Genomic DNA, 17,732 nt, shown 5'->3' on the forward strand with positions numbered 1-17,732 from the left:
ACCCCCCCCCCCCCCCCCCCCCCCCCCCAGCTCTCTCCTTCCCTTGTACACACACACACACACACATTTTTTTCAATAATGTTTTGGCCATAATGTAAATGTAATATACCATATTTCCTTTTCAAACCATATTCCACTTTGTACTTTGCTTTATAAAGAAAAAACAATAAGGTTTAGACATTAGGTCTTTATACAGAGAGAGGGCAAAAAGCCACGTGACTATGAAATTCTGTCACTGCTTTGTTTTCCCCAAAGAATTTTTTCCCCTAGTATTGTCTAGCCAGACTACTCATAAGCCTAATTAACGCATTGTACTAAAAAAAAAATAAATAAATAAATATATTTTTTAATCACCCCTTAATTCGGTGAGATGTTTTGTTTGTACTTTTAATTAAAAAGGAAAGAAAAGAAAGCCATGGATAAAAAGCGTCACTTAGATTAGATTAATATTCTAAACACCATTATTACACATAATAAATTAATGAAATTTACACACAAATAACTCCCAGTTCAGTGGCTCCATTTGTTGTGCTCCCTGGCAGATTTGATTCCAATCACATCAGACATTTTCTTGTCTATAGTCTAGTCACCAGTGATTGGGTAATTGGAATAATCTGGAAGAAATTACTCTGATAAAACAAGCACCCTGTCTATCGTTATTGTTGCTGTTCTTCATCTTGATCTTCTTGCATTGGACACTACATTTATGCCTATTTTTCTTACTATGTCCCAACTTAATTTAATTGAAATCCAGTTTAGATCTGGATTGAATTCAAGTCAGGACTGACTGATGACCACACCCTTGCCAATTGCGGCGATGTGGTCTTGTGGTATGACACTTGCTTTCCTGGATTCAAGCCTTGCTTGGTGCATAGTTGAGTCCTTGGAAAAGACTCTTTACTCACATTCTCTCATTGTACTCAGCTGTAACACGACTACCTGGCCATTAACAGCATTGTGTCTGTCGGTAAAATTGTAATATAATTGTAACAGGCATTGCATCTCATTCTATATGTTGCATGTTGCTGTTGGTCAGGAACCTTTTGTAAAGCGCTTTGAGCACGTTTAGTGGATATTGCGTTATATAAAAGCTCAAGTTTGGGTTTCTTTTGTTTGTTTTTTAAATAAAATTTTCTTACCTTTTGGTGCTTCCTGATAGAGATTTGCCTGGAGTGCTGTTCTTTGTATCTGATTTACCAGCTTCTTTCTCTGCCTCTGTATTTTTGGTGCTTTTAGGAGCTAGACAGAGGATATTGAAATAAATATTGTTATCAGAGAAAGAAAAGATATATGTAGTCGTGTGCAAAACTAAGTTCACACTCATTTCAACTCTCATAATTTTGAGTACAAAACAATTATTATCATTTGTTATACATCAGTGGAAAGCTTATTCATCTCTCTATCCAATGAATATAATTATGTCAAGCTCAATGTCTTGTATAACAGGATATTGAAAGTTTAAGAAGTGACACCCAAAAATTGAGTTTGCAAATTTACTCAACTTTATCATTTTGTGTGCCTCCCTTTAACTTGATGCAGGGAAATTACTGGCCTCCATATGGACAAAGTGAATCAATCTATTAATAAACTCTGCAGTGAGCTTATCCTTGATATCTTGAAGAAACTGGTTTAAATCATCTCCGTTTTGATGAGGACCTAGACGATGTACTTCTTTCTTTATAGTATCTCACATATTCTGGATTGGATTCATGTCAGGACTGACTGATGACCAAGCCTTTGCCTAAAATGAATGTTCTCTTATAAAGCCCTGCATAATTCGAACCATGTGAGATGGTGCATTGTCATCCACAAAAACTGTTCCAATTTCATTGTCTCTAATGTAACTCTCAGGTGACAACCTGACATTTATTCTCAGCTGGATGTCTTTTGACCTCCCATTATCCAGCCTTGAACTACCAAAGAACCACAACCCCATGTTTCTGATTTGAACAATATTTTCTTTCTGAAAACGTCCATCGTTTTTCTTCTACTTCTATACTAATTTGTAAATAGCCTTTCATGATATACCAAACCTAGGCGAATATTCTGCAACAGACAGCCCGGCCTGAATATGCCCAATCAAACGGGCATGATCCTCAACACTTAGTCTAGGTAAGATTTTTGTTAGCGCCAGTATACTTACAGTTAAAGGAAAAAAAAAGACCGATATTGTTGATATTTTGTTTATCAAATCATGTGAAGTCATGTTGATTTCAATAGGTTTTTGAATTTCAAAATTGGTGTACAAATCCTATCATATTAGTGCCGTCAGTTTTCCGCAGCATTGCTTTCCCCAAAATTCTTACCTGCGTACATTTTTGCAAAGTCGAAATTTCGAAGTTTCAAATTCTACACATTGTATCTTTTGATTGAATGTAAAATTAGGAATATAATTACATTAAATCGATAGGCAATTAATAAACCTTTAAAACGTAATGCTTGGTTTGAGTCAAAGATATAAAGAAAGAAATAAGTGTGAACATACTTTTGCGCATTACTATATATATCAGTAGAAGTGTATTTACTCTAACTCACATACAGCCCCCTTCCCCTCTGTAGAAATGCATATTATACAAAGCATTTTGTGTCAAATTTTCACAGTATTGATGACATTCTTAACGACACTACATACTGACATATAGTATTTCAATGATATTATGGATCTATAGGTTTTTAAAATTTGATGTTTTTTAAAACGTAATTTAATTTTTAGGCCTTTAATTTTATTCTGGTTCAATCAAAGAACTAATTATACAAAATGGTCGTAGCATTTATATATGAGGGCAATTGCGGAAACCAAGGTGAAAATCGTTATATCTTGAAACATTTTTACCGTAACTCATTCAAAGTTACACCAAAGTTCCACATACTATTTGTCTACATTTCAACATAATCGAATTGAAGATCAATGTATTTTTGCAAACGGTGCGTCAATGAATGTATGCCTTCCCTGGAGAAAGTTCCGTCAAGCTTAGCCCTTCCAGTCATTTATTTCTTTCATGAGGATCACATCTGTGTTGAACTTCAAGCTTCCATGATGTGGTCTCCAAGATAAGGCTATGTAGTCTCGCGTTCGGATCAGAAGGTCCTGGGTTCGAGCCTCGCTCTGTGTATAGTTGAGTCCTTGGAAAAGGCTCTTTACTCACATTCTCTCACCGCACTCAGGTGTAAAATGAGCACCTGGCTGTTAATAGCATTGTCTCTGTCTGAAAAAAAATTGTAATATTGCCTAACAGGTGTCATGTCTCATTCTAATTGTTAAGTGTTGCTGTTGGCCATGGACCCTCTGTAAAGTGGATTTAGCATGTTTAGTGGATATTGTGCTATATAAAAAGAAAAAAGAAAAAAAATCAAAAAGATGACATTTTTGGGGACCAAAAGAGATGATAGTCTGAAGTCTGAAGGAGCGAGATCAGGTCTATGAGATGGTTGGGTAATATTTCCCAGCCATAACACGGAAAGCAGTTTCTTATCTGACCCTCTGTATGGGGGTGCATTTTCAAACAAAAGAGGCATGTCCAGAGACACGCTTTTGTATAGCACGACTACTCAGTTTATCGAGAGTTGCACAGTAATTGGCAGAATTAATGCTTTGACTTTGACCACAAGGTATTAAGTCTACAATAAAAACATCTTTTGAATCCCGAAATATGGTAGCCATTCATTTCACCACAGGTTGTTGCACTTTAAACTCTTTTCGGGAGGTGAGGATGGATACTTGAAAGTCATGGAATCCCGCTTAAATTCAAGGGTTGTATGATGTACCTATGTTTTATCTCCAATGATCGAAATTTCATGTCCCTCAGATTTTCCCATGCCAAGCTAGCCACAATAATTTGTTTTTGTCGTCTGAAAGGTGTTTGAGAGACAATTAATCACTGCAACTTTTGATCTCCAGTGAGCAGTTTGGGAACCCATCTTGCAGAAACCTTCTGAAATCCAAACTTAGAATGGACAATACTGCGCACATTGGTTGTTAAATATCAAACACGGAAGCAATTTCCTTGATTTTAATAAGTCTATCCATCCTTATCAGGTCATTAATGCAGCCAATGTTTTCATTAGGAGTGGCGGATAGAAGTCTGCCAGAGCATAGCTCGTTCTCAAGGCTAGTACTGCACCCTTTAAACAAGCTACACTAATGGGATGCTATTTGGTCAAAACACTGACTCCATATGTGGCGATATTATTACCTTTATGAGTTTCAGTTCAATTTTTCCCCATTCGCATTTTAAAAAATCATACGACTCCTCTGACCTCTATCTTTAATCAATTTTCAATGGGGATAGCCATCTTCTTTTAGTTCCATGAACATTGGCCAGTGCCGAGACTTGATGGAGGGATTGGGCATTCTATAAGCTTTTGCACACCGTTTACAAACTTTAAAAATATTGATTAGTTCAAAAGCTATGACACTGTTCACATTAGTATCCGAATTGCCATCACATACATACACATCACAGGTGCTGAAAAATTGACTTTTTAAAGAAGTATTGGAACTGTGAGGGGACGCATTAACATTTTAGAGACTTTGCAACTCACAGAAAAAACTGTGAACAGTTCCAGACTTCTTTGTATCCTCTTTGTCTTTGACCTCCGATTTCTTTTCTGAAATACAAAATGAATCTTAATTATTTCTGTAAGCTAAAAAATCAAATCATCATTGGTACTGTGACTGATACAAGATTTGTCTATCCCCCCCCCCCCCCCCCCCACCCTCCTTAAAATAATGAAAACATTGATTCTTCTCTTAGACACCTACTTGGACATTATCTTGTCATATACCAGAGGATTGGGGGCTGAGAAAATGGCAAACTTGAAATATATTGAAATTATCATTACTTGAACATAAATGACCGGTCATCACATCTTTACATATTCCCTCCCGTTTTTATCTCTTTTTATTATTCAAACATTTTGCTCTTACCTTTTTCTGTCTTTTTATCATCCTTCTTGTCCTCATCCAAAAGTTTTTTCTTACTTTTAGGAGACTTCTTTCCCTTTTCTTTCTTTTTAGCTGTCCCATTCTCTGTCTTAGACTTTTCCTTAGAACTATCAATTGTTGATTCTTTTTTCTGTCCCAAATTCAAAGGATATGAATTAAATATATCTTTCTGTATCCATGCCTATAGGAACTTAAATGTAAAAGAATTAATTTGAAAATGAATTGCAGTTACTGCCTAATAATCCACCTCTTGTGTGACATTACCAGGTAAGCAGCTGGCGAAGGATATTAGACAAAGACATCTTGTAATATGAGGAAAGATTAATAACTTTGGTTCTCTCAAGTTCGTTTGTGGGGATATAAGACAAATGTATAGATTTGTTCATATTATGTATGACTTGAATCCAACAATCATAAAAATTTTCTCATACTAATTTTACAGGGGATGATAAATTCAAAATTTGTATTTGAAGGAGCAATTCATAATATAAACATAATTCATTCTTTTCTTTATCGCATATATCACGCTTGGAATTGCATTATGTTCCAAACAAAAATTGCCAGTTCTATTGACCACTATAACTATATTGACAAAGGTTGAAATAATATATGAAAATGATTAATGTCAATGTTTGTCATAATTGAATTAATTGACTACAAATTTGATTTATTATGATTGCTACTTTTATCTTGTCATGAAAGAATATATTATCCCACAGCCTTTAATAAGATGAGATGAAATCAATTTTCTGAATCAACCCCATTAACACTTTTAACAGTAAAAGGGCCATCTTGATATTATTCTATTTCTCCTCGAAAGGTGGTGACCAGTAATTTTCAGCTACAATTCCCCCCCCCACCCCCCCCCCCTCCCCACACACACACACACACAACATATAATTCAGACATGCTGAGACCTACCATGATAAATTAGTGACCAATAATTTCTAACACTGTAATCTGAAACTTTCTTATTCGTCACGCCAATCAACAATTTTGTCTTGGAACAGAGGCACTATTATTCAGAAACCCGGAGTGTAACAAAATCTATCACAAATAAATTTTTTGTCAACAAATGTCTACATTCTATTTGAAAAATCAAAAGGACTGATAGAATCTCCAAAGCTGTAAAAATGGCATCCCTGCTATACAATTTATTTCCATCAGCAAATATAAATATTTATCATGATATCTTAAAGTGACACTAACCTCCACATGACATAAACTGTCCAATGACTTTTAATGACTTATATTTTTGCCAAGGCAAAGACAGCATAAAATAATAACAATGAATCATTATTCCACTCACCTCAGTAGATTTAACTTCATCTTTATTGCTATCAATTTCTCCAGACACTTTCATATCCTTTGTTGAACTAGTGTCCAAATCTCCCTTTTCCTTTGTCTCCACTTTGACATCACTTTCACTTTCCTTTAATCTTTTGGCTTCACTGACTGGGGTTGTTATTGCACTTGTAGGGGAAGAAATGTCTGACGATTTTCTCTTTAAACCACTATGAGCACCCATTGATTTTCTGGCTACAAAGGAAATAATTACAAAATATACTGTCACTAAAATGCAGTTTTAGAATTAGAAATGAGCAAATCTAAAAATTGATATTTAATTTAAGCTCGGACAAAAATAGAATGAAATTGTTTTATTCATCCCCGTAATGGGGAGAGTTGAAATAGTTGACCAGGCAACACAAGCCAAGATGTGGGGAAATATGGTGGTGGATAAGGTATTGCACTTTTACCTTGTAGACTCGGAACTAGGGTTCAATCCTTACTTTGGTGTGTTTTTTTAACATTTCCTTGGGCAAGAAATTTATCTGTTATTAGTGTGACACTTCCTATCACAGAATTCTATCTTCCCTTTTTATATGACGTGGTTAAACCTTGACTGAGTCCTAAGTAAAAAAAATAATCCAAGAAAATTTGTGGAAATTGAGAAATCAAAATGTGTTTATGTTTCTTTTTTTTATATCACATGACAATGAATCAGGTTTGTGATGTCTTGAAGTTCCATTTTTGGGAGATGATAGAGGTTTCAATCGCTATCATAAATAAAGGAAACACATTTAAAACAAGAACAACACATTAGCCCTGAAATCAATACAACTTTAATTTTAAATGGAAACTAAAGATTTTATTAAGAACAGAAATCTATGTGCTTGTGGTCTTTTTTAATTTATCTTGCAACCCCCACCCCCTCCCCTACCCCACTATAAAGGCAAAAAAAATGTTTAATTAAACACAAGACCAACTGCAATAGCAAAAAAAAAATAAAAAAAAAAAATTGTTTTAAAAAGAGCCCTAAAAGAAAACAAATAATTAAGAGAATCCAGAATTTTCGAGTTATCTACCTGTTTTCCTTTTATAGAGACCCTGTGGTGTTTTCTCTGGTGTTTTGGTGGGAGAAGGCACAGGTCCATCTCCAGTATCCATGGGGACAGGTCTATCTTGTTTGCTGTTGTCAGGAGTTTTCTGTTGTGTAAAATGAATATCCAATGCAATATTAAAAATCAATTGAAATCAATTCAAACCTTGGAGAAGTTGGTATCACAAATATAAAAATAAATGAGATTTAAAAGGAATTTGCAAGTCCAATTTAATGCAATGATTATTTTGCAGCAATTATCTAAAATTACATAGTATAAGTGTATGCCAATATTTATCTATTATAGAAAAAGCTACACTATACAACTAAACATTTCCCTGATTTTTATTGTATGAAATTCATATTATTGAAGTTTGTAAGCATGTCCAAATTGAGAAGAACATTGATGCGCCTTTCTCTTTGTGGAAACAGAAAGCAATTATTTACTTCTAATCGTTCCAAGTGCCTGATAATAGGGTTATTATTTTTATAACATAGCAGTAAAGAATGTGATTCTGAATTGTAATAATCTATTGATTATTCTGACTAGTGCATTTTTTAAGTAATACGCGTGTTCCTTCAAAATCCCCAAGGCAAAATGTGGTGCATTCAAGTAGAGGTGTTTGTAACGATTTAATGATGGTGGTATTAATTTATGATGACGATGATGATAACAGTGATAGATCGCAACGATATAGTGGTTGTGATGATGGTGAGTGTGACAGTGACAATGATAATGTGATGGCTGTGGAAGTGTAAAACATTAAATGTTGGGAAATTCCCACCTGAGTAATTATCTGTAATTTACAACACTCTGTAAGAAAAGAGTATCAAAGTATCAATAGTGCAGCTATGTGGTCTTGTGGTATGACACTAGCTTTCAGATCGGAAGGTCCCGAGTTCGAGCCTTGCTTGGCGCATAGTAGAGCCCTTGGAAAAGGCTCTTTACTCACATTCTCTCACCACACTCAGGTGTAAAATGAGTACTTGGCCGTTAACAGCATTGTCTCTGTCCAGAAAAAATTGAAATATCGCCTGACAGGCGTCATGTCTCGTTCTACATGTTACGTGTTACTGTTAGTCAGGGACCCCTTGTAAAGCGCATTGAGCACATTTAGTGGATATTGCGCTATAAAAAAGCTCAATTTTTAAATTAAAAAAAAAAAATCCCGCTATACCAAACAACCCACCATGTCTGTTTTAGCAATTGATTTGCTGACAGGAGTACAAGGCTCCAACTTTTTACAAGGAACTCCAGCAGATTCAGCCTTTGCCTTTGCTGTTGGAATGTCCTCAAGAGCATTCTCTACACTATCCTCCTCCTCATCACTCTCGATGATGTGTTTCTTCTTCCCACGTTTGGATCTCTTGATTGGCGAATCCTGATCAGGAGGTGAACCATTTTTTTGTTTGAGAGGTGAAGTTCGTTTGTCAGGGGTGGAGGGTGATTTTCTTACAGTACTGGAAATACGATTTTAAAATGTCAAGATTCATGAGCATAACAATAAACATAAACAGGGTATCATCGCATAACAATAAACATAAACAGGGTATCATCGCATAGCAATAAACATAAACAAGGTATCATCGCATAGCAATAAACATAAACAGGGTATCATCGCATAGCAATAAACATAAACAGAGTATCATCGCATAGTAATAAACATAAGCAGAGTGTGATGACACTTTAAACTGTAAATCTAAAAACCAACAATTAATGCAGATCTTAAATAAAAACAAAAATGAAGTAAAGAAACAGGATCGTATTTTAAAACATTATTTTAACAAAGATTAATCTATTATCTGAACTTAAAGGTTAACTTGATAATATGAAGAAGTAAAATATTATATATAATCAAATTGAATTGCACAAACATTTCCTAGCAAATGTTATATAATTAATAAACACTGACTTAAATTCAAATATGATAAGCCTAATCCTAATTGTATCTATCTTTAAGTCTACATAGATTAAATGGATTATTAAACATCTCAGCTCTCACCTTGCTTCTGTTATTTTATCTTTATCAACATTCACTTCAGAGTCTTTAGGCTTAGACTTTGCATCACTGCTCTTAGAGTCTACAGTCGATGACTTTTGAGCAGGCTTGGCAGAAAAGAATGAGCTGTAAGAATAAATAACAAATAATAAAGGGTCACTTGGTAGAGTACTTGCTTCACACGCAAGGGACTGAGATCAACCCTGGATGCAGTTGGGATATTTTCTGACCAATGTCCACCCAGCAGTGATTGGGTAGCTGGTTCTGTTAGATCTGATGAAAAGTACTTTGCGATAGACTAGCATCAAAGAAATTGCTATTGTCCATTTCATGCTATGGAAACCTGGATAAACTCAGCTCCATGGGCCTATTGGCCCTGAAGGACTAGACTAATAAGAAAGAAATTTAATTAGTAAACTATCAATCCAAGTTATATCTCAATTTTTTTTTCTTAGTCTCTTTATACCATGAGCTTGATTGATGAGCTGGTAAGGTGAGATATATATGCAGCAGCTGAAATACTCTTTATCGAAAGGTATTCTTGCCAATTATCAATGTGGTGTTTGTGTCAATTATTATCAAAATCAAACGTGAAAAGATTAAAATATTATATCCATCCTGCATACATTCAAATCTTTAATCAATGAATATGAAGCCAAGTTGATTCCAATTGATGAAAATGGAAGCTCTTTGTTGCCTTCTCAATTTACAGTTGTGGGATCCCAGTTAACTCTCATCCAAAATCAGATTGTACAGACAGTTTTCACTTTTTGTAGTACTGATTACAATACATGAATGGGTATTAGTAATAACGATCAGTCATTTATTAATTTTGAGGAGCATCGCTTATTTGGAATTGTAAGAACTTTTTAAATTATTGATACATTGTAATTATACTTGATACATTGATAGACAATTAATTGAAGAATATCTCTGCCAAATTTCATCAAAATATCAAAACACTCACTCACTATTTTATTTTACTTGCCATCAACCCCATTTTTTAGGACAAAATCCTCATATTTTTTTCCATGTTCATTAAACCTTATTTTTTTTATATGCTTACCATTATACATGAAAATGATTTATATGAAAATAAAGCTTATTTCATGACCTTTAAAATGATAAAACACTTGCCATTTATTTTTTAATTAATAATAATAATAATAATAATAATAATAATAATAATAATAATAATAATAATAATAATAATAATAATAATAATAATAATAATATAATCTTTATTGTCCAAATAAAAGGCAATTCAGATTCATGTGAGGTAAACAATGCTCAAACAGTTTGTTCATGGTATGAACATCAACACATTTACAAGTACAGACACAGACAAACACAAACATATATGCAAGCACATTGTTTCTACACATGTGTATACAAAAGAAATTAGCGTACATACATACAGACATACATACATACACATACATACACACAAATATACATACATACATATATACATACATACGTACATACATACATACACACAAACAGACAGACAGAACGATACGAGTTATTTGCTGGGACAGCAGATAACCATATTATAAATATTATGTCTTTTTACTTGTATTGTGTAATGATGATGATGATGATGATAACGATGGCAACAATCGACGCGATAATGATTCACGCCACTCCGCTCGTTATTTTCATTGGTTGTCTCATTTTTCCACAGAAGATTTGTTAATTGAAACAAAATTACTGAAAACAATAACTGGGCCATGTTAACTGCAAAACCCAAACTTTCCCAATCGCCGCGAGATGCTAGTTTTGAGACAGAGTGAGATCACAGATTCTCTCTGTAAAATTAAATAAAATTTTCAACAAAACAATAAAAATAACTCTGGAACCGTTAGTCGCAGAGAAACAAATATGGTCGAACCGGGTAACTTTGCCGACGGGGAAATTCACAGCGACCTTCCACCTGTAAGAAATAATGCCTGGTAAAAACAGTCATCTTTTCATCCCTCACGTTGGAATAGTCCATATTCAAAAGACAAGATATGAATGTATGTATTGATTCAGTTTGCAGGAAAGAAATGAGAAATCTTTAAGAGTTATAGCACATCAAAAAAGACATGTAGTAATGAAGGTGTTGTGACACCCTTCACTTTTTGACTGTAACTGTAACGGCAACACTACATTTAAGCTCCCCTAGTTTGTGCAATTGAATGTGAAGGCCCTGGTCACAAAATCAATGTGGTATTCACTTTGTGGCCATCCATATCAATTTTATTTTCATTTTCAGAGTAAATTATCATCAGAAAAATATTTCTAAAATATTTAAGACATTATTTCAAAAGTATATACTTTCGGGTAAATTCACCAGTACTTTCGGGTAAATTCGTACAATAATTATTCCAAAGATGATCTTTTGTGTGCAATAGATGCTGTGCGTATGCACTGAAATCCGACTAAGTTAAGAAAAGAAATAATGAATATGTAAGTGGGTATAATAACCAGGAATCAGTAAAATCGGGTATGGATGGGCAGCAGCTATGATCCTGTGACTGGCATTGTAATGTGTCCTCAAGAAGGCACTTTACATATCATCACACTCAATTCAATTTCAAATAAATATCTGGCAATAGACAGTATCGGATAATGTAGAAAGATTTGAGGACAGAAAGTGTTTAAGAAACGGAAATTGTTCCTCATATTGTCTTGTAGGGAGAAAAACTAAGCACAAAATCTCGCTGTGAAGTTACCCGACGTGCAGAGAATGTACCCGACAACAGTGGCAGTTTAAAATAAATAATTTGTGAATAAAATACAATATAAATCTACGTTAACACTTCATGAAAATATAATGAATTGGCCAGGTAAACCTATTGTCAGTGTTTGGGTTGCCTAATTGGCAAATTAGCAGCTCACGACAGGCCAGAAGTGAGATATTGAAAAACGGTGAAATTACCAGATTTTACCCTAAAGTAAAGGCCTAAGTCTAAGGTATCAAATTTTATGTTTTTTTCAAATCCCATCCACCTTACTGGGTAAAAATTGAGATGTTTTGAGGGCTAGACATAGCTTGTTAAAATAGCCTACCAAGATATTATCACCATACGGTGACAATCACCTTCCAAGATATCACCGTATAGAGTAGGAGTATGGTGAAATTAGCCTACCACACTACTGTCACCATACAGTGAAAATAGTCTACCAAGCTATTTATAGCAGCTTCCTTACAATTATCAATAAGTTTCATAAGCGGAAGATGTGTGAGTGTGAATGCGTTCTCTACTAAAAAAAAAAAAATTTTAAATAGTGAATATATAGTCTCCCAGACTAGCATCACAGTACGGCTATGGTGAATATAGCCTTATTTCAGGAGACCTTCCATAAGCTACTACATCCCAAGTATTCTTGTTTTAGTAGGGGGTTTGGGAGGGGGGAAACTTTTTTTCTTTTTAGTCTTCCCCCTCCCAAACCCCCTACACTAGAACTTCTAGTAGGGGGTTTGGGAGGGGGAAGACTTAAAAAAAATAAAAGTTTCCCCCCTCCCAAACCCCCTACTAGAACAAGAATACTTGGGATGTAGTAGCTTATGGAAGGTCTCCCATTATAGTGAATATAGGTAGTCTCCCACACTTTCATCACCGTTCACACTATTATCACCGTACGGTGAAAATAGTGTGCAAGGCTATTATATATAAATATCACCGTACGGCGAAAATCGTCCACCAAGATATATTACCGTACGTTGAAAAAAGTCTCCCCCTCCCACACTATTATCACCGTACGGTGAAAATCGTCCACCAAGATAATACCGTACGGTGAAAATAGTCTCCCAGACACCGTCAGACTATTATCAGTATCTCAGTATCACCGTACGGTGAAAATAGCGGCTTCCAAATTTTTTTATAAAAGGGGAAGGGGGGACTCCCGTCTTTAACTTTAGGTGCTGTGAAACTACGGTAGTCCTTCCCAACTCACTAACTGACAAGTGCAGGATACTGTGGTCTATCTGCGTCTGAATCTGTGAAGAACTGCGTTGTAGTTGTAAACCTCCTCTCTTCAGCTTCTCTTCACTTCTTACTCATTGACTCATTGATATTGTCCTGCTGAGATCATCTCTGTCTCTAACTACTACTATAATTCTAATTTAAAACTCACATTTGATATTGCACATATACCAAGCAAAAAATTATAGGTTCCAAATACTTACGTTATAGATTTTTGCATTTTTTTTCTACCTAAACGTTATCTTTTATTAAGTTTCCCTTGATGACGAAGTTAATTTGTTTACACTTTGCATTTATTTTTCGTTTCATCTTATTCCCGCCGCGCCAATTCTACTTTTTTTTTATGTAGGCCAAGATTTCTAAAATCGTAGAATTATTTAGTAGCACTTTTATCTAAAATTTTGATTGACGTGATGACAAGATGCGTGATGACGATATGAGACTTCATTGCGATCATGCCAAGAAGTTGGATCATACCTATTGGATATATCGATGTGCACTTATTTGCAGGTTTGATAACCCAACTCATTTTGGGCTCATTGTTGTAAAGGAAATGTAAATAAAAAATTGATGAAAATATTGTCCATTACAACATATTTACGTTCGGATGTAAGACCTGCATAAGTGTACACGTCGGGATATATAATTTATCAAAATAAACGAAAATATGCGCATAAAATTATTCTAGGATTCCACAATTCTCATTAAGTTTCAAGCCATGAAATCTTTTTTTACAATTTATGTCATTGCCATGGCCAGATACCGAGAAGCCAATACACGCGGCCAGATACTCATTCACACTTGTATCCAGGGGGGAATTATGTGATGTGTAATGCTCATTATCCTAGGTCACAATGCTATGAGATGAATGAATACATTATTTTTTGTCAGTAAAAATACATATTATGCATACATCGTTTATGCTTAACAACAACTAACAATGACAAGAAATATAAAAGTAATAATTTTAAAAATAAAATAATTATGTATATTTTCTTAATATAATCTGATTTAAAATCAGTATGCCCTTTAAGGGTTTTCATCGACATAAGAATTTTTTTAATGCTTTGCACATAAATTAAATACTATATATATTATACATAATTGACATGTCTCACCGCTTCATTAAATATGAATATCAAATATACTTAAGGGAACAGAAAACAGATCTGAACCAGTCTGAAAAGCTGCACTTTTATCATAAGAGACTCTCAAACCTATTCAAATATGTCTCCGTTCTCATGTGCTCTGGCAGATTATTCCACGAAACTGCAGTGCATAACGAAAGGTCTGTTTACTGAAATTGGCTGTTTTGGTGTCTTGTACATTAACAGTACCTTTTAACAGCATTGGTGTGCCTAAAATCATATTTTTAAAAATTTAAACGCCACTAAATCTTAAAGACATGTTGGGTATAATTTGTGAAGAATTTTGAACGTTTCTGTTGCCATAATTTGCATTCGCTTGATATCAAGGGGGATAACATTATCCTTTGTTAATAAGTCTTCAAAATTAGCTTTAAAATGAGCTTTTATATAGCGCAATATTCACTAAATGTGTTCAAAGCGCTTTACAAGAGGTCCCTGGTCAACAGCAACATTTAACATGTAGGACGGGACTTAACGCCAATGAGGCGATATTACAACTTTCGGACAAAGACAACGCTGTTAACGGCCAGGTACTCATTTTACACCTGAGTACGATGAGAGAATGTGAGTAAAGTGTCTTTTCCAAGGACTCAACTATGCGCCGAGCGCGAGGCTCGAACCCATGACCTTCCGATCCGAAAGCGAGTGTTATACCACTAGACCACATAGCCGCACAAGTCTTCGTAAGTGTAGATGAATCTGAAAGCAGATCATTGTGGTCCGTTCGGTCATTGATCTCACAAAATAGGTGTATAGTCTTTGGTTAAATGGATATAACAATCTTTTGCTATCATTTGGGTAAAGTGCTTATGAATGGCTAAACCCAAACTTAAAAGAAGCAGCCATTAAATCATTGATGGTTGACACTGCTTCGTGGTCAAGTGATATGACATAGGGTTTACAGAACGTAGGCCCCGGGTTTGAGTCCAGTTCACTAGGTTAATTCATTACAAAAGGCTCTTTATTCATTTTCTCGCCATACTTGGGGGGTCAAATTAATTCCTGGTTGGCAGTGTCCGGTCGTTGTGTCTTGTCCAAAATGTTTAATATTGCTTTTTTATAAAAGCCATAATGTATTTATTTATTTATTTATTTGTTTATTTATTTATTTATTTATTTATTCATTTATTTATTTATTTATTTACTTGTCCATTTATTTTTTTTGTTATTCATCTACTTGTGTTTTAATTTACTTATTTATTTTAACATAAAGTTTAGACGGAGAACATTTTTTAAAAGGCTTAGTAGTAGTAGTAGTAGTAGTAGTAGTAGTAGTAGTAGTAGTAGTAGTAGTAGTAGTAGTAGTAGTAGTAGTAGTAGTAGTAGTAGTAGTTTTTGTAGTAGTAGTATAGTAGTAGTAGTAGTAGTAGTAGTAGTAGTAGTAGTAGTAGTAGTAGTATATTAGTAGTAGTAGTAGTAGGAGTAGTAGTAGTAGTAGTCGTAGTAGTAGTAGTTGTAGTAGTAGTAGTAGTAGTAGTAGTAGTAGTAGTAGTAGTAGTAGTAGTAGTAGTAGTAGTAGATAGTAGTAGTATGTTGTTGTTGTTGTGTGTGGCAGTAGTAGTAGTAGTAGTAGTAGTAGTAGTATGTAGTAGTAGTAGTAGTAGTAGTAGTAGTAGTTAGTGTAGGTAGTAGTAGTAGTAGTGGTAGTAGTAGTAGTAGTGGTGAGTAGTAGTAGTAGTAGTAGTAGTAGTAGTAGTAGTAGTAGTAGTAGTAGTAGTAGTAGTAGTAGTAGTAGTAGTAGTAGTATTAGAGGAGGAGGAGGAGGAGGGAGGAGGAGGAGGAGGAGGAGGAGGGAGGAGGAGAGAGGAGTAAGATTGCTTGCTGTAGCATGGAGGTGTGGCTTTGTTTCTGATGTTTGTGATATTTTTGGTGGCTTTTGTTGGCGGTGAAGGCAACTGTTGTTAATGTGACATACGCTATAACTTGATCTGGGGACTCCATATAATTTGTTCATGGATTAATAAACAAAAGCAAAAAATAATAATAATAAATAAATTAAAAAAACAAGCTTTGTGTTATGTTCAATGGTTTAATTATTGATCTGTCAATTACAAAGTTGTGGCCAAGCCTTTCCCTGCGGATAAAAGAAATAATCTTGACAGACCCAGACACCTGGCGGTTCTGCAGCGTTATACTCGCGTGACAAATGGCCTCTGGGCAGTGCATACTAAGTCTATACGAGAATGTGCCAACCACCTCAGCTTAATCAGCCCCTAACAAGTAAGTAGGCAGTTAAAGTGGAAACAGGTTATTGTTAATTCGGTTAAAACAGAGTTACAGTTGCCTGTTCCAGTTGGAATTGCCACAACCTTGTTTTACCATAAATCTAAATAAAAATGAATAAATGAATATAAGCACTTAAATACAGAATTTCCACGGGTTTACCATGCTTAATGCGATTCATAATGCCTCGTATTCACCAAGCAGGCCATATGGACTAATATTTTCAGTTCACAATGTACAAATCGCCTGTTTTGCGTCCTTTTTGTAACAACACTCTTCAAAATCCGTCATATCATACAGAAATGTACTCACCCACACTGTGGTCGAATGGAGTAATGTATGTGAACTGCCTTACCCACTGTCACAATGGGCAAACCAGGATTTATAATGACCAATGGCAGCCGTCCGACAAATGGCCTTTCTTATCATCGCTTGATCAGTGACAAGACTGTATGGCGTGCCGTTTAGTCACCAATGCCTCACATGTGCTATCATTTATTATTACGAGTAGTCAGTCTAACCAGGCCATAACGCCAGTGGAGCCAAAATTCATCTTGGTTACTGGTTAAACTGATAGTGGTATTTGCTTGTAACCCGTTGGATGGGAAACTAACAAATCACAACTTACTTACCCTCTAATATTTATAATAGACCCAGCTACAAAATTACTGACAGAAAGGCCACAACCCCCCCCCCCCCCCAACACACACACACACACACACACACGCACACAAATCTATGATTCCCCCCCCCCCAACCCCCCACCCCACCCCCAATTTACCCACTCTAGGGCACCACCCAGATGTGAATACGGCCTTAAAAATAAAAAGAGCATATTTATATAGAGCAATATCCACTAGACGTGTTCAAAGTGCTTTATAAAGGGGTCCCCAACCAACAGCAACATTTAACATTTAAATAACACTTTAACCGTTAACGTGTGAGTCAATGTCTCTATTAAAGGGGAGTCATTTAAATCGATCGATATTTGAAGGACGAGTTTTCCGGTCAAATTTCTGAATACGACTTTTTCCACAGTACAGCAGTTAACTGGTCAATAGT

The 17,732-nt window shown here is 35.2% G+C and overlaps 1 protein-coding gene across 2 annotated transcripts in view; it reads right to left on the reverse strand.

Annotated features, from left to right (window-relative positions):
- The window catches only part of LOC144973188 (DNA ligase 1-like), a 63,236-nt gene extending 49,480 nt beyond the window's left edge, over positions 1-13,756 (reverse strand). The window contains exons 1-8 of one of the 2 annotated variants that reach the window (XM_078915331.1): positions 13,503-13,756; positions 9,329-9,451; positions 8,516-8,786; positions 7,312-7,432; positions 6,255-6,484; positions 4,928-5,075; positions 4,543-4,608; positions 1,140-1,239 (exon numbers count right to left, since the gene is read on the reverse strand). In XM_078915331.1, coding sequence (XP_078771457.1) covers positions 1,140-1,239; positions 4,543-4,608; positions 4,928-5,075; positions 6,255-6,484; positions 7,312-7,432; positions 8,516-8,786; positions 9,329-9,451; positions 13,503-13,519 — 1,076 coding nt within the window. In that variant the 5' untranslated portion in view covers positions 13,520-13,756. The remainder of the gene's footprint in view (positions 1-1,139; positions 1,240-4,542; positions 4,609-4,927; positions 5,076-6,254; positions 6,485-7,311; positions 7,433-8,515; positions 8,787-9,328; positions 9,452-13,502) is intronic. The other variant, XM_078915332.1, reaches the window with a different exon arrangement.
- Positions 13,757-17,732: the final 3,976 nt, after the last annotated feature.

This window comes from Berghia stephanieae, chromosome 5 (assembly GCF_034508935.2).
Source record: "Berghia stephanieae isolate SIO BIC M18660-M18661 chromosome 5, UCSD_Bste_1.3, whole genome shotgun sequence".
NCBI lineage: Eukaryota > Metazoa > Mollusca > Gastropoda > Nudibranchia > Aeolidiidae > Berghia > Berghia stephanieae.